Source organism: Labeo rohita, chromosome 25, assembly GCF_022985175.1.
Source record: "Labeo rohita strain BAU-BD-2019 chromosome 25, IGBB_LRoh.1.0, whole genome shotgun sequence".
In the NCBI taxonomy this organism is placed as follows: domain Eukaryota; kingdom Metazoa; phylum Chordata; class Actinopteri; order Cypriniformes; family Cyprinidae; genus Labeo; species Labeo rohita.
Window position 1 is genome coordinate 22,535,239 of NC_066893.1, and position 26,587 is coordinate 22,561,825.

The 26,587-nt window shown below is 39.0% G+C and overlaps 1 protein-coding gene across 2 annotated transcripts in view; it reads right to left on the reverse strand.

The window, feature by feature from the left end:
• peak1 (pseudopodium-enriched atypical kinase 1) overlaps positions 1–26,587 on the reverse strand; it is a 41,377-nt gene that overhangs the window by 8,736 nt on the left and 6,054 nt on the right. For both annotated transcript variants that reach the window (XM_051099189.1, XM_051099190.1), the window contains 2 exons: positions 4,037–7,273; positions 149–366 (listed from right to left, as the gene is read on the reverse strand). In XM_051099189.1, coding sequence (XP_050955146.1) covers positions 149–366; positions 4,037–7,161 — 3,343 coding nt within the window. In that variant the 5' untranslated portion in view covers positions 7,162–7,273. The remainder of the gene's footprint in view (positions 1–148; positions 367–4,036; positions 7,274–26,587) is intronic.

Consider the following 26,587-nt stretch of genomic DNA (forward strand, 5'->3'; position numbering starts at 1 on the left):
TGCACACGCTGCTGCCATGACAACCCAAATATATCAGCATGAGCCGGCCGAATCAGGTCAGAACCTCACGCTGCTGGTCCGCATAAATGGACACAATGGAACAAAAACACGAAGTGACCCATCAAATGTCTGTGCGAGTTTTACTTACCCAGGTTGGTGTACGTGGCTCTGCAGCTGCTGGATGCAGGAGAGTGTGAGATGGTGTATGTGATTCCCTCTTCCTCTCGCTCTCCCTGTCTGCTGCTGTTTGAGGTGGGCGATGCTGGGGGCGGACAGGAGGCAGGCGGCTCACGCAGGGGCGACAGCTCCAGCTTAGCAGGAAGAGAGGTGGCTGAGGAGATCTCAGTATCCTGAACTGGAAGCTGACTACATTGAAGAGAGACAAACAACGGTTGAGAATTATTCCAGCCTAAAGTTTTCTAACCTAAACAGAAAGGATTTAGAAGCAGAGGATGCAGATTATTTTGGAAAGCTAAATTTAGAGCTTAATTCTCTCTCTCTCTCTCTCTCTTTTTTTAAAGGGATACAACTCTACAACTGACTTTTTTATGTGGAACACAACAGAAGATATTTTTAATAATGTGCTGGTTGCTCTTTTACATGCAATTACAATGAATGGAGACTAGGGCTTTTTAAGCTTAAAAATGGATGCAAAAGCACTATGAAAGTATCAAAAGAAATCCATATGACCTGTGTGTGATATGCAGACCATAGTGTTAGTCATTATTCTGAACTGTAAATCTTAACAACTACCGTGTTTACAGGGTTCGTACAGTTACTGTGAAATGAAATTCCAGGACTTTCAAGGACTTTTCAAGCTCTATTTTTCAAATTTTCAAAGACTTCAATCAGATTTACGATCCACACTCCAGAACATTCACAAACTCACTCAAATGTTCCAATCTGAATCAAATGATTTGCTATCTGTGCTCCAAAGTTCCGTTCTGAAGCAAAACATTCACAAACTCGCTCCGAAGTTCCGATCTAAATCAAATGATTCACGATCTACGCTCCAAAGTTCCGTTCTGAAGTAAAACATTCACGAACCCGCTCCGACGTTCCGATCTAATCAAATGATTCACGATCTACGCTCCAAAGTTCCGTTCTGAAGCAAAACATTCAAGAACCTGCTCCGAAGTTCCGAGCTAAATCAAATGATTCACGATCCACACGCCAAAATTCAGATTTGAAGCAAAATATTCACGAACCCACTCCGAAGTTCCGATCTAAATCAAATGATTCAGGATCCGCGCTCCAAAATTCTGATCTGAAGCAAAACATTCACGAACCCGCTCCGAAGTTCCGATCTAAATTAAATGATTCACAATCTACGCTCCAAAGTTCCGTTCTGAAGCAAAACATTCACAAACCCGCTCCGAAGTTCCGAGCTAAATCAAATGATTCACAATCCACACGGCAAAATTCTGATCTGAAGCAAAATATTCACAAACCCGCTCCGAAGTTCAGATCTAAATCAAATGATTTATGATCCGCGCTCCCAAGTTCCAATTTGAAGCAAAATATTTACGAACCTGCTCTGAAGTTCCGATCTAAATCAAATGATTCAGGATCCAAGCGGCAAAATTCCGATCTGAAGCAAAACATTCACGAACCCACTCCAAAGTTCCAATCTAAATCAAATGTTTTGTGATCTGCGCTCTCAAGTTCCGATTTGAAGCAAAACATTCACGAACCCGCTCCAAAGTTCCGATCTAAACCAAATGACTCCCGATCTGCGCTCCGAATATCCGATCTGAATAATGATTTGCAAACCATTTCAGTTCAGGACTCGCAAATCATCCGTGAAACTCTGAAGTCCTAATCTAAATCAAATGATTTGCGATGCGCGATCCAATCGGAGTACTTCGAAACAGTGAATCATTTTGCGATGCAATACTTTAACTGATTCTGAGTTTTGAAAAGCTCTGTTTCACCAATAACTATATGTGCTTTTTAAAATCATTAAAAGCAATTGTAAAATGAATGGCTCTTTTAATTTAATCTAGTTTTTGCTAGTGAATTACTTGAACTGAATGACTGAAGTCACAAGTTTGAATCAATCAGAATGGTTTCAGGATAAATTACTTGTTTAATTGTTTCAGTTAATCTCTTCCTCTTTTTGCATCTTACTTAGTGCCTTTTGAAAAAATTAAACACTTACTTCATCGATACATTGTGTTTCAACACTTCAAGCACATTTCAAGTACCTCTTCAGGAATGTTACAGTTTTCTAGGGTTTTCCAGGCTTTAAATTTCAAAAAGTCCAATTAAAGTACTTCAAGCACTTTAAGCACCTTGTACGAACCCTGCGTTCGAGGCCCAGAAAGGTAGAAGAACATCATTAAAACAGTCCATGTGACATAAGTGGTTCAACCTTAACTTACATAGAGCTACTAGAATACTTTTTGTGCACAAGGAAAACAAAAATAACAACTTTATTCAATCATTTCTGGTCTTCTGTGACAGTCGACGCATGCGTTGTGGTACTCCTGTGAACGTGCATCAAAGTCTGACATGGAAAAGAAGAAATAGTTAAATGAAGTTGTTATTTTTGTTTTGTTTGTGCACAAAAAGTATTGTAGTAGCTTCATAGAATTAAGGTTGAACCACTGATGTCACATGAACTATTTTAGCGATGTCCTTAATTCCTTTCTGGGCCTTGAATGTGTCAGTTGCGTTGCTGTCTATGCAGGGTCAGAAGGTCAGCTCTCAGATTTCATCAAAAATATCTTCATTTGTGTTTCAAAGATTAACGAAGGTCTTACGGTTTTGGAACGACATGAGGGTGAGTAATTAATGACAGAATTTTTATTTTCTAACACTTCAAAATGTCTACATTTGAGTCCACTGAAGAAATGATCCCATTTGAGATTAGAAAGACATGAAAGTGAGTAAATAACAGGATGAATAATGATTAATAATGAATAATTATGTGATAGTGTTTAAGTTCCAAGATTAAATTTATTTCGCACGTTGGGGTCCACTACTAATCAAACGCAAAATACAACTGTCCTTTGCTTAAATTCCAAACCAACCCTCCTGTATCCCAGCGCCAAACTTACTCTCCTAAATATCCCATCCAGGAAGGCTAAATGGGAGGAATCTTCTGCAGGCAGAGCATGTCTGGACATATGAAAACATTCTGTTCCATTAAGTTATGACACACTCAAAAATCTAACACGGAAGGGTTCTCAAAAATAAAGATAAGATTCCTAATGCTTTCACTGAAAAAACAGTGCAATTTTTTTAATACACAAGTGAAGATATCACCACAAAAAGACGTTTTTTAAAAAAATGATAGTTTATCTCAGTGTTTGAACTTGTTAGAAAAACCTGAATCAACGTGTCTCAAGTATCTCTTAGGCAGATAACCCTCTGCAAACACACTCGTGCACACACACACCAGCTGAAACAAATATCCAGCTATAAGCTTCAGTAAAGTGTTGGTCTGTTTAAAGGAAATTGAGGAAGTAATGCTTACCCACCATAATGGCTCACACAGTCACCCATTCGATAAGATCAGAGACAGTAAATGTTTAAATCAGAAACAAAGCTTTCTAAGACTTAATAGACAAATCTCTCGAGTTCTGCGTTTTTCTTACTCCTCCTCTCTCTGTTGTAACATTCGGTATGAATGCTTCTTCCTCCACATGATTAACCCTTAACAGACCTCTGTGGCTGTTCATCAGGATCAAAGGTCCTTCACGTCAGCAGATCACACACATGTATGACTAACAAAATAGGAAGCAGTTTATTGTAGTTAGGAAATCACCTAGTTAAAAAAAGATGACTAATACTGATACTACTTTTTATACTAGGATAATGTTAAAGCTTTTTGATCAGGCATTACAAAAAAGCTACCCCTAGGGGTACAGATTTATCACTAGGTTGACTGAAACTCTGCAATTCATCTGGGATGAAAATAAAAGCCGTGCACGAAAACACACACTAAGACAGAGCAAGATAAGGATAGAGGAAGAGCTTAGTAAATGCTTCTATATTAAAAAGCTAAAAGAGAGAAATGGGATTGGCTTACTTCATGACTTTGCTAATGAGGATACTGGCTCTGCTCTTGGGTGGAGTCGACAGACTTGAAGCTCCACCGTCTGCAGTGACACCTTCTTTGTGTTCTTCAACCCGAAGCTCTGCCTCCTCTCCACCTGTGACACTCTCTGATTTATAGGTGAATATGATCGTAGGTTTCTGGTGAGGGTCATCCGTCTTGGACTCTGAAAACCAGTGCTGTCTTTGTACAGGTGGAGGAGGCAGTACAGTGATGACCGTCCCATCCAATCCCAGCAGCTTCCCTTTTTCCTTCTCTCGTTCCATTTTCTCTTTCTGTTCATCCTCGTCCTTCCGCCGGCGGAAGAAACTCTTGAAGGATATCCAGCGCTTGGGCTTGTTACTGTCATTCGAACGCCTGCCCTCCACACTGGGACTGGTCTCTCCTTCACTAGGTTTGGCCCCAGCTGGTCTGGTCCAGTTGCTGAAATGCCTCTGGAGCAGGTTGCTTGAGTGGTAAGGAGAGGAGCTAGACCGGACTGGGGGAAACGGGGCACTAGGTTCAGATTTGGGGCTTGTGGGTGGTACAGCAGCGGAGGCACTCTGAGATTTGGGAAGGACTTTGGGTGGTGTGTCTTTTTGAGGTTCTGCAGAACAGTGGAGTGATTTAGGCCTGTCTCTGGAAGCATCTGGTGGCAGCGAGTAAAGCTCCTCAGCACTGCATGTCTTACTCTGTCCAGTAGGGGAGTCTGGAGGAGAAGGCGGCGGCTGAATGGAGGCTACAATTTGAGACAGAACGGCACTTGCTTTCTCTCTTTGACCTGAACTTCCATTTGATGTGACCTGGGAATCCTTGCTGCCCTCTGGTTGCTCACTGCTGGGGTTACGAATACGATCCAGACTGCTATGTGCCAAAATGGCAGGGCTTGGACTCAGGCTACCTGCAGGAAGGATGGAGACACCTGTTGTAGTCCTGGATTTGCCATCGTTTACAGTCTGTCCAGATACTGCGGTGGTCCTCAGTTCTCCAAGAGCAGTTACATCTGTTGAATACTTGATCTGAGGTGGTGTCTGCTCAGATGGTGAAGGCTGGGAACTTTCGGAAGAGCCAATCTCCTCATAAGTGTGGCTGGTCACTCGCTCTCCAGCCCCAGACTTGGAATGTGGCACCTCACCGTTGAGTCCCAGGAAACTCTTGTAAACAGCTAGGTTATCGTATGCACTGGGATTGATCACTATGGGAACTTTCACCGCTTTTTTGGAGCTGCGTGCATATGCAGGCTCATCACGGATGATGATGGGAAATGGAGGCATGCCGGCATTGTTGTAGCTGTTAAATTTGATCTCAGACAAGTTAGGCGATTTAGTAGGGACTGTGCGGGCTGAGCCGAAGCCTGTAGTCGGAGATGTGGGAGCTGATTTGTGATTGATGAGTCTTGGAGCGGCACTGCCACTTGTTAAATCAACTTTAGGGATCTTCTGTCGAGGGCTGGTGCAAGACGTCCATACTTCTTGGTAACGGATGCTGCCGGGTTTTGTGCGGAAACCGCTGGGTCCTGCGGAAGCAGAACTTGTAGGAGACTGAGGCATTACCGGAGACAATGAAACTGATGGAGATGTCATGGGCGAAACAGGAGTTCTGGGGGACTGAGGTGAGATGGGTGAGACAGGACAGGGATCAAGTGCAACATTGGGCCCACTTGACTTTGGAGTGCTTTCACTCGAGTGAGTGTGCTCATCTTTAGTGGCCATAGAGGCAGACACATCCACCACCGTATAGGGCTTACAGATAGGAGTCTTCTCAAGATTCACTACTCGATAAGGCTTGGCCTGCTCCTCAGTTGGGCTGAAGCTGATTGTGATTGGCTGGCCTGGAAGAGCTTGTGGGAGAGCCCCACCTTCTCTCTGACTCTCATCTTGTTCTTCCAGTCGGATGGCTAGAACAGCTTTATGCGTTTCACTGGGTTTTGGTGAACTCAGTCCTCTGACTGAAGGTTCTTTGCTAGCTGGGAAAGGAAGACCATTCCTCTGGTCACCAGTGCCCCTACTGCTGCCAGCGCAGGATTCATCGGGCAGAGAAATCAAGGATTCGGGTGAGGTGGTGGACTCAGAAGTGGAGAGAAAACCACTGCCCTGGTGGTCAGAGGCGTATGACAGGAGAGCAGGAGCTCCATTTGAGTCAACAGATGGGTAACCGTTAAGAATCTCATCGTAACTGTCATCGTAGTCCACTGCACAGAATCGTTGCAGCGAACGGTTGCGCAGAGGCACTGTATTCCACTTCTTCCCAACAGCGAAGGGAACTGGGGACAGCGTTGCTGCACGGAAATTGGCGAACCGAGGTTGACCCCGCATTCGTATCCCCATTGCCAGCAACTCCTCATCGCTTTCATCCCAACTATCATGCTCTCCATCGTCATCATACTCATCACCACTATCATCCTCCTCGTCGTCACCATCGCTGGAGAACTCTGGATAACAGAAACGTCCTCCCTCAGAGCTGATGACCTCTGCACTGTCACTGAGGGAAACACGTTTCATTGCTCCTCTACCACCACTCCCAGCATGGAGGCAACTTGATGCTGGAAGACCCCTCTCTAATGAGCGTCGGTATGAACTGCAGATCCGGCCAAAGAAGTCGTCTCTACTTGAGCTTGGAGAAGGTCCCAGGCCAGCAATCTCTTTTAGCACGTCGGTCAGTCCGTTGTTGTTGCTGCTAGTTGGCTGCGGGGAAATTGCACCATATGCCTCGGTTTGCCCAACCAAACCCTCTCCTTGATTGTTGTTTGTCCCTGTGGGTCTCGAGCTATTTAGGCTGTTGTGGTTCCACACAGTGAAAGGTGAGGTTTTAGTGACCTGTGCTCCCTCCGGAAGCCTTGGCACATTTCCCTCTGCGTCCAAGCCTGGTGGGGAGCATGGCAGCATCATGGTAGGCTTTACTGCAATAGTAGGCTTCTTGGCAACAGGTGGGCGGACCTGCCCAGCACGGGACGAGGAAATGCTCCTCTGGCTGTTTGTGAGTTTGGCACTGACGTTTGTCTTGCTCTCACTGGCAGCATTGGCTTGCTCTGGAGGCCTGTGTAGGCTCTTGGGCTTAAAGCAGTTTTTGCACTCCCCTGGTTTCCACACATGTTCAGTGAAGGTGTTGCATGCAGACATGACTGCAGGGCAGTGCTGCAGCGTCAGTGGACAGGAAAGCCCTCCATCACACACACGAACTAAAGGCTGAATGTCGCTCACACACACAGTTTACAAACTGTGCTCTCAGTACCTGTAAAAAAGAATAACAGAGTCAGTAGGTTATTTTGAAACCAGATGTAATCACTGTTTTTATCTCACATAAACAGTCACTATAGGCTGTTGAATGAGGCACTCATTGCTCTTTTCCAGCAGGGGTCAGAGTTTCACTCTTAACATGAATGTCTAGTGTGTCTCTTTTACACACACAAACACAGGCTGCCAGACTCTCACAGCTCTATTTTTGGATCACAACGCAGCGCTGAGCAGTTGCAGGTAAACATCATGTCTTGTGACATACTGACACCACATGTACAGTCAAACATGTACACCTATACTTGTGGGGGCCCCCACAGGTCTCCATTGTTGGTAAATTATAATTACAACATTCAAACCTTTAACTGTAATCCAGAACAAATCCACCCCTACCATTTATAGACACATTTTCGCATGTTTAGTTTTGAAGACATAACCTGACCTACTTGTGAACCTTTTATTACAAGTGAGGGCCATACTAACAAGTCAGTTTAAATAGGTTTTACTATATTTATGAGAACATTCTCAGACATCTGGCCCTCACAAGTACTGAAACGATTACACCTGTTGTATCGTGTCCTACGTCTCAAAACATCTGAAACACTTCTAAAATTTCCCAAACCACCATGCGCAAATATCCTGCATTATCATACTCCGCTGGAAAAAAACCTGCAGAGAGTTGACTTTTAGAGACGAGAGGGAAGGTAATAGCTCTGATATCTGATACAGGAACATGAAAGAAAAGATGAAAAACAGTGCTAACAGGATTTTAAACATTTTTAATTTGGGACCTGTTGCTCAGTGCAAAGATTGTCAAATGAGGGTCATGGGGGTCAGATCTTCTGGGTCATCATGTCGCCATGGAGCGCACCACACATTTAAAACCAATCTAAAGACGCAGTTTATCTAACAAAAGATCTACTGTTCACTTGCTCAAATTCCTGATATAAATCATAGGCAGGACCGCTCACTGCACAATACTGAATAGGGCTTTCACGGTTATGCCTTTATAATGAAATTAAGAGGTTAAGAGTTTAATTAAACACAGTGCCCATCAATTATTTCACAGGTCACTGCATTTGTACATGCCTTCTAGATGAAAAACAGAAAATCAGCATTGATTAATCATCATAAGACTATCTGGCTATAGATTTACTGTTTGGAAAATGTGGATTTGGACCAACTGAAACTAAAATGCTATAAAACCTCATTAGCTTTTGAATCATAATAAGTATCTCTTTACAGAGTAGCTAATTATATATAATCTAAATCAAGATTTGGGAACACAAAAACCCACTCTAATCTCTCCCACAATCATGCACACATTTAGCAACCCAGCTCTATGTTTTTCTTATTTCTTTGACCGCTGCAATACTGAGGGTTAACAGAGCTCCATCCCATTGTCATGCCTGTATGAGTGAGTGAGTGTGTGTCTAGGGGCAGATATATTTTTGTGCTCTCTGCTAAATCCATCTGCAGACTGAGAACAACATTCCATTGCACAACATCTGAGATTAATGAGAGAGAGACAGACACAAAGAGAGACAGGAAGCAAGAGAGGGAGAGACAGAGTGTTCTCAGGAGGATGCAGCAGCTCGTGCGTTAATGAAGCTCTTTATGGCTTTCAGACAGATGGAGAAACATCTCTCTACCCTTCATTTCCCCCCTTAGAGTTCATGTCACTTCTCCTCTCTTCCTCTATTCTTTTTTTTCTTTCAGTGTTTGATGACTTGAGTCTGTACTTGTTTGCTGCTTACTGAACACATTGGACCTTTGATCATTCTGATCATTTTTCTGGTTCTGATGCTTAATGTGTGAGTAGTCTTTTTTTCGTGTCAGCAGTACTTGAACCACCAACTGTTACTGCACCCAGAAAAGGTCTTAGTTAGAAAAGACAGTCCTGTCCGGACAGGGCTGGACAATGTGTGCATAATCACACCAGATGTCCTCAGCACAAAATCAAACAGGCAGTGAACAGGCAGATGTGATGTTTTTTAGAGATGCGTTTCAGGACAGTGCCAGGAAATGTGGCACAGCTGTCTAGCTAGGGAACATACTGCCACATTCGCTGGGAAAATGACAAAATCAGTGTGGTTTATTCATATAATGCTCCCCTGACAGTGACAGAAGCAGGAACCAGGCACAATTTTGAAAAGAACCTTAAGGCTGCTGCTTCTGTAGGCCAGAGCCTAAGACATGGAAATCAGCAGTCTACGCTGTTAAAGATCTGGGCTGGTGAACTGAAAAATTGTCAGTTCAAATGCCAGAAAGGTTGATTAATATTCTCGAGCAAGGCACACAACACCAAGTTACTACAGGGACTACATCTGCAAGTCACTTTGAATAAAATATGACACATTTTGACAAATATGACAAAATAGTAATGAGTCTCAGTCTCAGCACATTTAGAAGTTTGTTGTTCTCTGGCTCCCTTACTGAGTCTCTCTCATGTTTCACATACCTGACTGATGACATCACTCCAACCACTCTGATCTAAACTCCACCCTCACACTCTCTCCAGAGCCGCCAATGTGTGTGACGCTCAGTGACTGAGATGTGCGGGGTGTTCAGTGTGTTAAAGCCAATATTGATCTAGAGAAGCTAGAACAGATAGAGTTACGACAGAGCAGGTATAGAGTTACAGATTTAGAGTTATAGCATATTGATTAGATATAAAATTGCAGCAGACAGGACAGATATAGAGTTACAGCAGTAACTAGAGCAGGTGTAGGGCTTCAGAAAACCTGAGCAGTTAAATAGTAACAGAAGCTAGAGGAAGTGTAGAGTTACAGCAGATAGAGGTGGTATACCATTACAGCATATTTTACACATAGGATCACAGCAGCTAAAGCAGGTAGAGTTACAAAAATAGAGCAGATATAGAGCACTTAAAGATTATAAAGTTAGTAACGCTAGGGCAAATTCAACAGAACTGAGTAAATACAGATTCATAGCAGCTAGAGTAGTTATAACCAGGGTCCGAAATTAACACTCGCCACTCGCCAAATGCGAGCAAATTCTCTGTCTGGCGAGTTAAATTTAAAGCGCCATCCGCCACATGGCGAGTAAATCTTTTCACCAGTAATGTTAATCAGTATCAGTCTCGCGGATCTCTGTGATGCTCCCCCGCCCCCGTCTGCATGCGACGTACCGAAGCGTAAGTGAAACGCGAGCGCCGCACTCATTTCCGTCTATCCCACACTCAACGTAGCGGTATTTTCGTGCTAGTGGCGAGATGTGGCGGTTTTTAACTGGAGCCAGCCAGCCTTCAAAAAGAAAGCTTGGCGAACTGGAAGAAAAGCCACCACCAGAATCAGGGCACACCAGAAAATTCAACGAAAAGTGGCTAACTGGAGATGGCGGTGTCGTGAGAAACTGGCTGCATTTTGAACCAGAATCTGCTCGAATGAGCTGCGCACAGATAGTTCGTTAAAAACATTTCCAAGTTATAATAAAAAATCTAAAATGACCAAAAAGTTGTTTTTCTTATTGATGTTTTAATTGTCACTCCTCTCTGTCCGGAGCACACATAATATACAGAATAACGTGCTTTGGATATATCTGTGTTAAATCGTTCAGAATTTTGGCAGGTAAAAAATAAGCTTGGCCGGTTGATTTTTTAATCCACTGGCTAACTTGGCCGGTGTGTCAAAAACTTCATTTCGGTCCCTGGTTATAACGTTACAGCAGTAACTAGATCAGGTATACAGACACAGCAGGTACAGAGTAACAGAAGCTAGAGCATATGTAGAGTTACAGTTACAGTAAAGAGTTATCAGTTACACTGATATAGAGTTACAGTTGCTAAAGCTATCATACATTTAGGTGTTACAGCTGATTAATTACAAATTTGCAGCAGCTAGAATAGTTATAAAGTTACAGTAGTACTAGAGCAAGTATAGAGGAACAAGCTAGAGCAACAACAGAATGAGTTTACAAGATGACAGTAGATAGAGCTGATATAGAGTTATAGTAGCTAGAGTAGATGTTACAGATTGAACAAATAAATATTTACAGCAGCTAGAGCATTTGTAGAGTTAGAGAAGGTTGAGTGTAAAATAGCAAATAGAGCTGATAAAGTGTTACAGTAGCTAGAGTAGATATAAGTGTTACAGCTGACTGAAAATTTTCAGATTTACAGCTAGAGTGGCTATAAAGTTACAGCTGTAACTAGAGCAGGTACACAAAAATTTAGTGTAAATTATACTAAATATAATAGGTGTTACAGCAGATGGAGGAGATACAGATTTACAGCAGATAGAGCAGTTGTAGATTTACATCAGTAACTACAGCAGGTATAGAGTAACAAATTAGAGCTAATGTAGAATAACAAGAATCAGTGTATACAATTTTTGTAGAGATGACATACAGTAGCTAGAGTATATATGTTACAGCAGATACAGATTTACAGGCAGCAGCTAGAGCATTTATAGAGTTATAGCAGTAACTACACTAAAAAATAAAAAACAATTTGTTGAGTCAGCTTAAAATAATTTGTTACCCTGCTGCCTTAAAATTTTAAGTTCAGTCAACTAAAATAAGTTTAGTCAACTTGCAATGTCAAGTTGTACTAAGTAACAACTTAGATATTTGTGTTTGCTAAACTCAACAGATGGGTAAGTAACCCAACTGCCTTAAAATTTTAAGTTGATTCAAATCAAATATCTAAGTTGTCACTTAGTATAATTTAACATTTCAAGCTGAATAAACTTTTTTTGAGTTGAGTGAACTTAAAATTTTAAGGCAGCCAAGTTACAAATTATTTTAAGTTGACGCAACAAATTGTTTTTCACAGTGTAGAGCGGGCAGAGGACTACAGAAGATTGAACAGCTATAGACTAACAGAAGCTAGAGGAAATGTAGAGTTGATGAAGAGCTGATAAAGTGTCACAGTAGCTAGAGTAGATAAAGGTGTTACAGCAGAACAGAGCATTTATAGAGGTACAGCAGTAAATAGATCAGGTAGAGAGTTACAGAAGTCTGAACAGAAGCTAAAGAACATGTACAATTACAGAAGATTGAGTACAGAATTATAGTAAATATTGCTGATATAGCACTACAGTATTGAATCGATATATGTGTTCCAGGAGATGGAGAAGATACAGATTTACAGCAGTTAGAGCGGCTATAGAGTTAGCAGTAACTAGAGCAGGTATACAGTAACAAGTTAGAGCTAATGTAGAGTTACAGCAGAATGAGTGTGAATAAAATTACAGTAGAGCTAGAGTTTATGCTACAGGAAACAGCAAATGCAGCTAGAGCATTTATAGAGGTACAGCAGTAACTAGAGTAAATGTACAGTTACAGAAGATTGAGTGTACAATTATAGAAGATCTAAGTGTTACAGTAGCTAGAGTAGATATACTGTAGGTTTTACAGCAGAATGAGCAGATTTACAGCAGCTAGAGGTGGTTATAGAGTTACAGCATAACTAGAGCAGGTACAAAGTAACTAATTAGAGCAAACGTAGAGTTACAGCAGAATAACTATATAAAAATTACAGTAGACAGAGCTGATATATAGTTACATTAGCTAGAGTAGATACTTTACAGTACAGATTTACAGCAGCTAGAGCATTTATAGAGTTATAGCAGTAACTAGAGCGGGTAGAGGGCTACAGAAAATTGAGCATGTATAGAGTAACAGAAACTAGAAGAAATGTAGAGTTGATGAAGAGCTGATAAAGTGTTACAGCAGCTACAGTAGATAAAGGTGTTACAGCAGATGGAGCAGATACAGATTTACAGCAGCTAGAGCGGTTATAGAGTTTTAGCAGTAACTAGAGCAGGTATAGAGTAACATAAACTAGTGAAAATGTACATTTACAGCATAGAGAGTTACAATTACATTACATTTTGTATGAAAAGATTTACAGCAGCTAAAACAGGTGCAGAGTTACAGCAGATAGAGAAAATAAAGAGTTATAGCAGATGGATTTGGAAAGTTTTAGAATATTTTGCACTAGTGTTCCAAAAACACCATAAACTGTGCAGAGAAAGAGCTGTTTTTCTTTTTCTTACAAATCCAAAAGAAGGAAAACCATGTGCCTTAGCAAAAACACATATTCATATGCACTGCACACAACCATTTACATCAACAGATCCAGAAAGCGAACCAAACAACTAATTATTTTTGATCCACAACCAATGCAGCAGTGCTGCTCGTGAACAACAGGATGCACGTTCACTGTGCTAGCATAAGACTGATTGGAAACGACTCAACACCACTGGCAGGTCTTGCTGGGTTACCATGACAACCTAAAAGCTCATGCACACAGACCTGAAATGCAGGTTCCAAAATTACTCTTCTTCACAACTTGGAGCAAAAAACCTCTCAATGCTCTGAGCGATTACCGCAGCATCTTTAAGATCATTAAAATCATTTGATCCCTGAGCCTTAGATCTAAAACTCATCATTCCACATTTCAACAAATATTTGACCCAGAGATGCTCTAAACCTCACAACCAGCCTGACTCTGTGAATCAAGCAGATTTTTCAGCTTCCTGAACCCAGCTGCCACCTTTCTAGAATAATCAGCACCTGATAACACATGATTAATCTCCATCACGGTGGGCTATGAAGCAGAAGAGCGCTCATGGGCTGTTAAACAACAAATCCATAAACAAGCAACAAAGAAACAGTCAGGGAGAAAGAACTTACAACATGCTCTCCTCTACGCACCTAAACAAATTAGCTTGGGAAACCCAATTCGTGGGAAAGCTAAGAGGAAAAGACATTACGATAAGATCCATTATGACATTAGAAGCTTTTTACTCGGCTTGGAGTCTCTCTGCCTGCGTTTAAATGATGTTACTCAGTGACCAATGGGATCTTCAGGGTGATTTTCTTGGACAACAGAAACCATTATCTATCAGTGTCGAGCAAAGTGCAATGCTGAGTCTTTACGTTCCTTCAATCTGAACTGATGGCTGCTGGTGGTTGGCTCCCTGTTGTCTGATTTAATCCGTGCAGCGACTAGTGCATATAGTGCCCCGTTTGAGAGAAATGCATCATGGTATCTAAAGGTTTCATGCTGTGCATGTGCATTTTCAAATTTCTCCTGGGGGTTTCAAGTTGAAACTCTCTGAAATATCCCGGCTGCTGGACATAAAAAAGAAAGAATTAACTACACAGAAAAAAATAAATAAATAAAAATAATTCACAGATGGCATTCTGAACAAATATTTTTTTGTTCCCTGAAGCAAAGTTATTTTAGTATCACTAGCTAGGTTTCCATCACACTGTTTTTATGCACATTTTAAAGTACCGCATCAAACATGAGAGATGGAAACGAAAAAGGTTTAATGTGAATAATGGGAGATGGAAATGCATTTTGTCAATAATTTTCTCCAGGCACACCAAAAAAAGTCATGTGACTTTGCGCTGTGGGACAGGATAACGTGACTAACCAGTGGACCGATCTCATTGCACAGCATCTGAAATGTTGTTATGGTCATTCTGAAATGCCTAAGCAAAGTCTATCGAGGTGCAAGCAATTTGTTGTATATTAAAATATTTATATTTAGTGGCTTCTCCTACTCTTCTTAGTAATATTTTGTGCCAGTTTATCACGGTGACGATTTTGTTCTCCTTGACTCGTTGGATGGAAACGGTGCTTATTCGCAAATGTTTTATGCAATATTCAAATTTTGCACACAAGTTAAATTCGCAACTTTAGGTTGAAGGTGGCTATTGAGATTTGAAATATTTTTTATTTTTCGCTTTTTAGTTTTAGTAATTTTTTAAATGTCATTATAGTTTTTGTTAATTACTCTTCTTTCTATCATTTTATATTAATTGAATTTCTTAATTATTTTTAGCTTAGTATTAGTTATTTTAATACGTCAAGTTAAACTAATTGGAAATGTTGCTTAAAAATAAGTTTAAAGTTTTTTTGTTTGCTTGTTTCTTTTTAGTTAACGTTTCTTTCAAGTAAATTTTTTTTATTGTTTTAGTTTTAGTTTTAGTTAACTATAATAACCCTTCCCTTAAGTTTTTTTTATGTCTTATTTTTGAGAAAAATGGTATTGATGACTCATCATCAATGAGTGGACTACACAGATTTTTGTCTAATCAAACTCTGGCTAGAATGAGTATGCCCCGCCCCCAAAAACCTCCTCTGACTGATTAGCAAGTAAAAAAAAACAAAAAAAACAACAAGTACACGTGTGGCCTCGTGGGCAGTGCTGACATGTAGCGCCATTGCGCTTTGGGCGTCCCGAGTTCGAATCCCAGCTCGCGGACCTTTCCCAATCACAACCCCCTTCTCTCTCACCCACTTTGCTTCCTGTAGACTTCCTGTAGTTCTATCTAAATAGAAGGCATAAAACGACAACAATATATCATTTTTTCCCACTATCGTTTTAGGTTTTAGTAATTGTTTTTTTTTTTTAAATGTCACAATTTTTTATTATTTTTTTCCCATTTTAGTTATTTTATATATAATTTATTATTTTATTTGAATATTACTTATTTTAATACACATTTTAATTTACATACAAATGTTGTATAAAATTATGTCTTTTAGTATTTTAGTCAAAGTTAAAAAGCAAGTAAAAAAAAAAAAAAAAGCAAATGTGTCAGCGACGATGGCCTCATAGTACTGTTGCGCTTTGGGCATCCCGAGTTCTACTCCCGATTTGTAGACCTTTCCCGATCCCACCCCCTCTCTCCCCACTTTGATTCCTGTCAACCTACTGTCCTATCTAAGTAAAAGGCAAAGAGTAAATGTGGGGAGGGAGCTTTGTGCATTATAGACTGAACTCTTATTTCAAAAGAGTTTGAAAAATCCTGTTTATATCCTATGTCTTCTTTAACGATTTATTGATCACCTTTGTCCCTCTAAGCTTGTGTAATATAACCAACTGCCAAGTCAATTTTTTCGTAATCTGACCTAACAGCGCTTGAACGCGCACCTCACCGTTTTCCCGAAGACAAATCAGAGGGCTGATCAGCCTGAATCTCAATGGAAACAAAAGCACGTTGCTCATGTTTAACAGAGTGGTGTGAGAAGAACATGCTCAGCCCGACTCATGTAGATTAACCATTGTGTGAATGTATGAGTGTGCGAGTGTGAGTGTGTATCATCAAAGGAATGACAGATTCCCTCAGTGAGCTGAATACAGGATCAAAGCTTTACTCTAATCACACAGTGAATAATAATGAGAAACTGATCTGCAGCGCACACACATGCGTACGTGCTGGCATCCTCCGGCGGTGTGCATGCAGCTTCCATATGGGAACGTTACATAACCGACTCATCTTCACCACACAATAGTTTCATCTTAATTCTTTTATTCCGTCCGTCGCTTCAGTTGCTCCCACTCCCAGCAGGTGATCGATTCTGCATATGTTCGACAAACCCATGACTCAAATAATTCAGTTGAGGTTCACTGGAGAGCTAAACACGCTCGCTGCAACTAGGACAGGAAATTCATGAATACGGCACGCAGATAATGCGAACACGCACACACAAACAGCTGCTCCAAATCACTGAGAAGAGCAACATTACAGGTCTGTTCCAAAACTAGTGAGTCACTGCATAGAGAAATTAATTTTATTTTTTTCTTACATTTTTGTGAAATTTTGTTAATAAAAATGCAAGTCTAATTAATTGAAATCCTAAAATGTACACAATTCAATAGCAATATGTTTAAAGTTGTAAGGTAATTAAATTTTAAGGCCCTATGAAATTAAATTAAAAAAAAAAATGTAAGTGCTGGGCAACGATTAATCGTGATTAATCGCATCCAAAATAAAAGTCTTTGTGAATATAATATATGTGTGTGTACTGTCTATATTTATTATGTATTTCTAAATACACACACATTCATGTGTATACATTTAAGAAAAATGTTTATATATTATATATATTAAAATGTAATATAAATTATGCAAATATAAATATATACGTTAAAATGTACATTTTTTTTAAATATATACTGTATGTGTCTTTATGTATACATAAATATACACAGTACACACACATATTATATAAACAAAAACGTTTATTTTGAATGTGATTAATCGTTGCCCAGCACTACTTTAAAATTTTATTTTAACAAAATCTGTGATTTCCATTAATTTTCTGGATTTCATTTTAATGGTTTCATTAAATATAATGATTAAAAGCATCTATAATTAATTTGTCGTGTATTTACATTTTTCTGCTAAATAAATTCTGGTAAATAATGTTTCTGTAAATATTTGTTAAAAAACGTTTTAATAATAATTTTATTAGCAGTAGTAGTACTATCATTACATTAAACAATATATTTCTGTCACAATTTCTTCAAGTTAAGCCAACGGTTTGCTGTGAAGACCTTTACGTTTCTATTTGTATATGATATTTTGATCATAGTTTTTTTCAAAAGAAACTGTAAAGTGCTCACTAAGTGACTCTCAGAGCAGTTCTAGAGATTATATTGTATTTACGTTCTCATTTAGTGCTTCACGTTTGTAGTAAACAAAACTATGTGATTCACTCACTGTAAAAAAAAAAAATAAAAAATTGTTGAGTCAACTTAAAAGAATTTGTTACCTGGCTGCCTTTAAAATTTTAAGTTCAGTCACCCGGAAAAAAAAAAAGTTTAGTCACTTGAAAAGTTAAGTTGTACTAAGTAACTTGAGTTGATTCAACTTAAAATTTAAGGCAGCTGGGTAACAAGCCCAGCTTTTAAGTTTAACAAACTAAATTTTTAGTCAACTCAAATATCTAATTTGTGACTTAGTACAACTTACCATTTCAAGTTGACTAAACTTATTTGAGTTGACTGAACTTGTGTTTTTTGTTTTTTTACAGTGTTTACAAAGGATTCATATTTAAATCATATTTTTGCAGCTTAATATTTATAGACACTAGTAATCGTGTTCTGATTTAAGTGTACTGACCTACTTTTGATTTATCCACCCAAAATTTGACAAATTCCGTAACTGCGTTATACAGCAAATTCCGTTTTTATGGCAGGATTTCACGATTCTGTCCGCGTTCATGAAAATCAAGGCTGCAGAAGCAGAGAAAAATGGCATTATCTAATATATTGTTTTGTTTTGCTTCCTACCAAATTTCTGTTTTAGACCATCTCCCTTTTTCCTGCCACGGTGACCTTGGTTTTGCTCGCTGATGATTTTGAAGTCACTATTCTCCGTAAAGCTGCTTTGTAACTATTTGCATTAAAAATGAAAAGAGCTGTGCAAACAAATTCAAATGTAATCAAATTGCTTTTCATATTGGACACAATCAAGTCCCACCCTACATTATTTCCCACTAACTATTCAAATGCATTCGGATATGAGTCGCATTATGGTTGTCGCCGTTTCTGTTATGAAATATAAAGAACGAGCTGAGACTGATTTTCCAGTAGGAAAGGGAGAGAGCGATAACGCCATAATTTCCAGCATCCTCTTGCACAGCTGCAATAACAGGCCACCCTGAGCAGGGCAGGACGGAGCAGGACTGGGTGAAGTCGGATGACACAAAAAGCCTTCAGGATTACACCGGGCCCCTGGGGGCCACCGTGGCCTGTGATCTTCCTGCACGCATTAAGCCGGTCAAAGCAGCTGTCCTGAGGAAATGCTGTGAGAATTCAAACACACACACAGAGGCTTTGAACTCGGGCTGTATGTTTCATCAAGTAATCAATACCTGAACCACCACAGACCCTAAACTCTAGTCTCACGTAGTCAGATCTTTGACTGTCGGCACCGATCCAGCTTATTCCGGCCAAGATAAGCCCTCTTAGACAGGAGGTGGTCTAATGGACTTGTAGCCAAATGGCTTGTTTACACCAAGAAAGATATCTGTAACTATAATGGCATCCAGGCCAGACAATCACGTTCTGTTTATTATACGACTGCTGCAGATTTGTCATCTGCCACTTTAAATGCTCCAAGTCTTTAAAGTCGGTTGGGTTCTGATTGGCTGCCAATATTTCTGTCATGCAAAAATCATTCTGAGTAATTCCAACGATATCCTTCCTCTTTCAGAATTTTATGAAAACTATTAGCTATTAACTATTAACCATTACCAAACATATAGTTTTTTAGGGAAACAGTCGTATTTAAATTCAAGCTAATACAACAAGTATTATTTTAAGGCATAGTTCACCCAAAAATGAAAATTGTCATTAATTACTCACACACGTCAATTTCATTAAGAATATCTTCATTTGTGTTCCGAAGATGAGTGAAGGTGTTACAGGTTTGGAACGACATGAGGGTGAGTAATTTACGACAGAATTTTTATTTATTACTATTTCTTTAAGTAATATAACCAATAAACAGGCGATTTAATTAAAATATAACTAAAATGTGTTTAAATAAATTAAAACTAAAACTAAAACCATGTTTTAAAAAGTTAATAAAAACAATTAAAAATAAAATAAAAAAATATATAAAAAGTAAATTTAGGCATCACAAAAAAAAAAATGGATAAACTTATTCAGCTAAAGATTGCATTTAACTATGTTATTAAACTATGAGTGTTTTTAAAGATGAACTTGTGAGTGAGTGTTAGAGCATGACAAATGTGAAAATAAAAAATGATCATAAATATCAAATATGCTTTTCAACAAGGCATTTAAGCAACATGGCATTTGTTTACATCAATAAAAATAACACAAAATGTGATTTTTGTAGTGCTCTCAAATGATTAATCACGATTAATCGCATCCAAAATAAAAGTATGTTTATATTTAACAAAAATGTTTATATATTAAATATATTTACATATAAACTATATGAACATATACATGTAAACACATAAAAACACAATATATACTGTGTGTGTATTTATATAAACATAATAAATATATACAGTACACACACATATATTATATAAACAAAAACTTATTTTGAATGCAAATAATCATGATAAGTCGTTTGACAGCACTAGCGAAACAACCGCGAAAAATCGCATCCAAAATAAAAGTTTTTCTTTACATGTGTGGTTTTGTATATTTATTATGTAAATAAACACATGCATGTTTACATTTAATAAAATAAAATGTTTATATATTAAATATATTTACATATATTATATGAATATATACATGTACATATTTTCAAACATATATTGTATGTGTGTGTATTTATACGCACACAATAAATATACACAGTACACACACATATATTATGTAAACAAAAACTTATTTTGGATGCGATTAATCGTAATAAATTGTTTAACAGGACTAGATTTTCATAAATTGGTGAAAATGAGAATTACTTAAAAATACAATATAGCGTACATAAATTATATTTATAAAAATAAAAATTTAGACATCACAAAAAATGTATGTTGATTTTGATATTTGCTAAAGCCTATATTTAACAATGTCATGAAAATATTAGTATTTTCAAATTATAGATTGACTATATAGATTATAGATTGACAAACTATAGATTGACTTATAGTTAGATGACAACAAATGAATAATGACTATAAATATAACTGCTGTCAAACCCATTAATCGCATTAAAAATAAAAGTTGGCGTTTACATGATATATGTGTTCTGTGTATATGTAGAAATACACACAAACATGAATTTAAGAAATATTTACATGTATATATTCATATCATATCATATCATATCATATCATATCCTTTTATTTTCGATGTGATTAATCGTGATTAATCAATTTGCTAGCGCTAATACAATGTTTTTTTTTACATAACATTTTATCAAAATTCTTCTAAAATTGAACAAACTACAACATCAGACGTGCAAATGCTATAATGGTGCAGCAGTATCATATTTAATGTTGTAGCTGTCTGAATATTTTCATGGTTTCCTTGGACGACCGTAATGTCAAGCCCCTCGAAGCGCCACAAACTGCTCTAATCCGAACCGTACACTCCCGCTCCTCCTGTCAAAGTCAGACCTTACAAACAGGCTCAGAGATGCACACAGGAGCAGCAGAACTATAATACACATACCGATAGGTTGTGCGACACACTGTTCTGTTTAAAGAACAACTGAAACGCGTTTCACACGCACACACACAGATGTGTGTCGCTGCGTTTCTCTAACCTCTGCGTGAGTGTTGATAGCATGTTCTCATGCCACGGCACATTCCAACTGTGTCTAAGACTAAACAGCAGCTACAGTGATAGAAACCAGAGGAATTCAGTGCTGTCACCCACTCGAGTGTGTGTGCGAGAGGGGTCTTTGCAAGGGCATCAGTTTATTTGTCGTAATTGGTTTTTGAGTGCCATTTGGCTGACTCACTGAACACTTTTAACCATTTCTCAACCGTTCGTTTGCGAGCCGATCTCGAACTGATACAGATATTAGCCGTTTTTTGGGTTCAGTGTGCGTTTGTCTCATAGGATGTGGCTTTGGGAAAACAGATCCCATTTCTGCATTCCTCGGTCTCCATAATGGCCTCACTATCGGCCAATCAGCATCCAGAACCAATTATGGCATTATGACCTCAAAATCTCCTTGGAGATAAACAAAAAAGCAAGACAAAGACTAGCAAGTCCATATTTTCACATGTAGGGAAGTATGTCTGCTAGACACCTAAACAACACAGGCACAATTCTATATAAGGCGTCTTCCTTTGGGCAGTGAGTCAGCGCTAGTGCTTTATAAGGGAGCAGGACTAATATTTACACTACAGCGAGGTCAGAGAATGTGTGTGTTTGTGCTACAACTGTTTATATGAGCACTCACACACACCCATTAGAATAATCACTTCCTATGGGTTTAATAATAAAATAGGGTGGGGGTTCTGACATCACTTCCTGTTGGGGTGACCGACAGGAAGTCCCTGAGGGTTAAATGAGCCTGTGTAATTAACGATCTTCAGAATACTAGCTGCTTAGAGCAGAGCCTTTTTAAAATGCATTAGTATGCCATGTTATTTTCACATTACCTCAATGTTTAACATGTAGCGTCAAATTATCATCTTGTTTTGCCCATTTTGTGTCAAAGCATCTTAAAGGAGACTAAAAAAGGAAGCTTATGGGATACTGTCTCATTACATATTAATTTAGCAAGCCTGTAACAACCTAAATCAAAGATTAAAAAGGATTTTTGGCAAATCCAGGAAATTTACCATAGCAAAATGACAATTAGTAACATTTTTGACCGTTATAGCGCCAGCTGTCTGATCTAAAACATTGCATGTTGCACATGCTCACCAGGTTTTGTGAAGTTTTGAGTTTTCGTTTGGGATTTATAGGATTTTAGGTAGGGCTGCACGATTAATCGCACGATGTCTTGAGGTGCGTTTAGTCAATGAAGCCGGTACGCCGGTACTTTGATTAGTAGTAAAGCTCCATCACGTGCGTTCAGCTGGAGCTCTTTACGGCTCTGTGTATTACTTGCTCTGTGTACTGAACGCATGTGATGGAGCTTTACTACTAATCAAAGTACCAGCTTCATTGACTAAACGCGCCTCAAGACATCGTGCGATTAATCGTGCAGCCCTAATTTTAGGTATATTTGGACAGGCTCCTTTTCTAAACGAACACCTTATAGCTTTAATTATCGCCCCCCCAGTGGCTGATTTCTTTCAGATTTCTCACAGACCTTTAGGGCAGTGAGGCTAACAGGCTCTCTGAGTTTCGTTCCGATCAACCTCCGATAACCATGTCTAAAAGATGCACAAAGTTCACCGGTCAATGGCAGCCATACTTTTTGAGTTATGCAAATGTCCTTACAGACAATTGTGGCACATTGGATCAAAACCATGCATACTGATTTTCATGTCGATAGGACAAACGGGTGGATAGGTATAGCTGTTTTTAGATTATATAAAAATGCCACCAAGTGGCCAAGCACCACGATTTTTTTCATGCAAACTCCGATTCAGCGCTTACATATGCGTCGGGAGTTTGGTGAAGATATCTCATTCCATTCAAAAGTTATAGCCATTTTAGTAAAGTAAACAGTCGAAAATGTAACTTTTTTTGATAATTATTAATATTCACTCTCAAGAGAATCTTTCTGCACTGGTTTGGTTCTGACTGGGTGAAAAACCTAGGACTAGTTTGTAAAAGTAGATTTTAAAAACAAAATACCTGAAAATTTTGATGGCCGAATATGAGGCAATACGAACACGTTTTGTCCGGCATGAGCCAAAGATTCCAGCGACATAAGACACTTCAGACTGTGACGAATGGTTTACGAGTTACGAGCGATTTCTTACTTTTGATCGCTGTAGCGCCCCCGTCAGGCTGACTGGGACAAGCCTTGGTGATGTTGTAGACAGTGTGAGTACTACCATCCCTCCAAGTTTCAAGTCTCTATGACTTACGGTTTGGTCTGCACGATCAGAGATTGGAGATTGCTGATCCTTGGCCACTTCAACTATTACAATAGTGTTTCAGCGCTATGCGCATTGAACCCCTAATAATAATACAGGTCTGAAACAACATGAGGGTGGGTAAATGATTTTTGGGTGAACTATAATGTGCGTTCTTGAGCAACTATAGTGGTAATAAACATCAAGTACTCAAGGGGGAGACAGAGTTACATTAAAATGTCAGCGACAACCAAATGTTTTAGTAATGCACTGAAACCAAGAATACTGTACAAAACAATCAGTATAAATAGTTTTGGATGGCCAAAATTATTGACCAAAACAGTGACATTAGAGGGTTAGTTCACCCAAAAATTAAAATTCGGTCATTAATTACTCACCCCCGTGTCGTTTCATCCCATAAGACCTTCGTTCATATTCAGAACACAAATTAAAGTAGTCCACTTCCAGAACAAAAATGTACAGATAATGTACTCACCCCTTTGTCATCCAAGATGTTCATGTCTTTCCTCCTTCAGCCGTAAAGAAATTATGTTTTTTGAGGGAAGCATTTCAGGATTTTTCTCCAAATAATGGACTGGTATGGTGCCCCGATATTGAACTTCCAAAATGCAGTGTAAATGCGGCTTCACATGATCCCAAATGCGGTTGTAAACGATCCCAACCGAGGACGAAGGGTCTTATCTAGCGAAACGATCGTGTCCAACGATACTCAATTTTAAAAATGATTTCAAAATCATCCTACATCACTGCAGAAGTACCGACCCATTCTTTGCAAAGTGAACATTCAAAAAACACTCTCAACACCCTCAACAAAAAAGGTAAAACAGCGATATAAGGCGATTTGGAAGTTGTGGGAGAACATGAGAGGGAATTTTTCAACATACCCTAACTGTCATGAACCGGAAAAAAAAAACAGTTCAGGGGGAGCGAAACAAGAAGAGTGTTTGACATTAAAAAGTATATAAATTGTTTTTTTTTTTTTAAATAACCGATCATTTCGCTAGATAAGACCCTTCTTCCTCGGCTGGGATTGTTTGCAACCGCATTTGGGATTGTATGAAGCCTCATTTAAACTGCATTTTGGAAGTTCAAACTCAGGGGGACCATATCAGTCCATTATATGGAGAAAAATCCTGAAATGTTTCCCTCAAAAAACAATTTCTTCACGGCTGAAGAAAGAAAGAAATGAACATCTTGGATGACAAGGGGTGGGTACGTTATCTGTCAATTTTTGTTCTGGAAGTGGACTTCTCCTTAAAGATATTTTTGATCCGAGAGCTTTCTGACCCTGTACAGACAGCAACTTAACTGACACGTTCAAGGCCCGGAAAGGTAGTAAGGACATCGTTAAAATAGCCCTTGTGACATCAGTAATTCAACTTTAATTTTACAAAGCTACGAGAATACTTTTTGAGTGCAAAGAAAACAAAAATAACTTAATTCAACAACTTCTTCTCTTCCATTCAGTCTTTGACGCATGTTCACGAGAGTACCTTGAGTACCTTGTACCAATGTTCAGGACACTCTAAACATTGTACTGAGTTTTTTTTTTTGTTTAAACATCAACTTTAATTGCCATTTCTGTAAAAAAAAAAAAATAATGTGTGTTTTTACTTCAGTAACTAGCTATAAATGTGATTCTTTTTTATTCTTTTAAGATAGAATGAAAAAAATACCATTAAAGACAAGTCTTTCAATAACTATGTCACATCCAACGTACAATCCCAAATACGCTGCTGATATTTCAAAACGCTCACGAAAGGCTATCGACAGAAGCATGACAACACTGAACGCTCAAACCAATGTCAACAAACTTAATCGACAATTCGAAAACAGTACTTACCAATGCTTACTTGAAGAGTAATTGATCGTCCTTGCGTGTTTAATAACAACTTTGTATTACACTAACAGTCTAGTCTGAAAATGGTCAAATTGGGAATAGAAGCCTATTAGTAATACAAATCAAATAAAATAAAATGAGAACGAAAGGGAAAAGAGCTGGCCCTGAGAGTGTTTCATCCTGAAAACCTTTTGTTCGGAGATATACAAGTGTGCGAGTGTTAATGGGCAGGCAATTATGCAGCCTTGATGGGAAACTTTAGAGTGAACGAGTGGCAGGACTACAGCTCTAAAATATCAGCATTAACACAATTTCAGCCTACACGGCTCTCGATGCCAACCTCAAACCACCTCCACTTTTTCTTTCTCACTGTCTGTCTCTCTTTCCTCTGGCGTCTCACATTCCCTCTGTTATTCTGAACGCCCGTGGGCTGTATCTGTCTCTCTTCCTCGTGCTTGTTTGATAACATCTTCTCTTACTTTTATCCTAAGGCATTTTTGCAAAGATCTAAAGATCTTTTTTTTATTCCAGTGGATATTTTGTACGAAATCCAGTTCATTCAACTTCACTTCCTGACCCTCCTGCCAAGCCAAATGCAGCTCACGGTGACCAGAGTCTGGAAACTTATAAAAGTACAGCCTGAGACTAAGATTTCAGAAGCTGATATGGAGCGGAGCGGGGGTGGGGCTAATGCACAATGGACGGGACCTCGAATGTGGGCGGGGCAGAACTAAGCCAATTCCAGCAAATTCCTATTCAATGACAGCAAGACCGAACCACCTCTGTGACAATGAGGGCAAATCGGGGCAGCCCGTCTGGAGGAAACATGTTTTTGATATGAGGATTTCCAATGGGATCGTTTAAAGAGAAACACGCTGTCATCGCGACGGGCGAAGACGTCTTGGCGATGACATCATGTATGATATCAGCCTCTATTATTAAGCCTAAGATTCTCACTGTGGATTAACAGATCATAAAACACGCCAGTAAATCACATTTAGGTCCTGAGGTCCTACGACAGGCAGATGGTGCATGTTCTCCACTGAAAGACACAGATACATAAACAGATCCTGGATCAGTGCGTAACAGACTCTCGTTTGACTCAGAGCTTGAAGTGAACATCAAATGAACATAGAGTTCAAAAAGGTTTTTTGGAGATGGTTTTTGCAGACCCTGCCAGGATTAGCTGCACTTCATTCAGA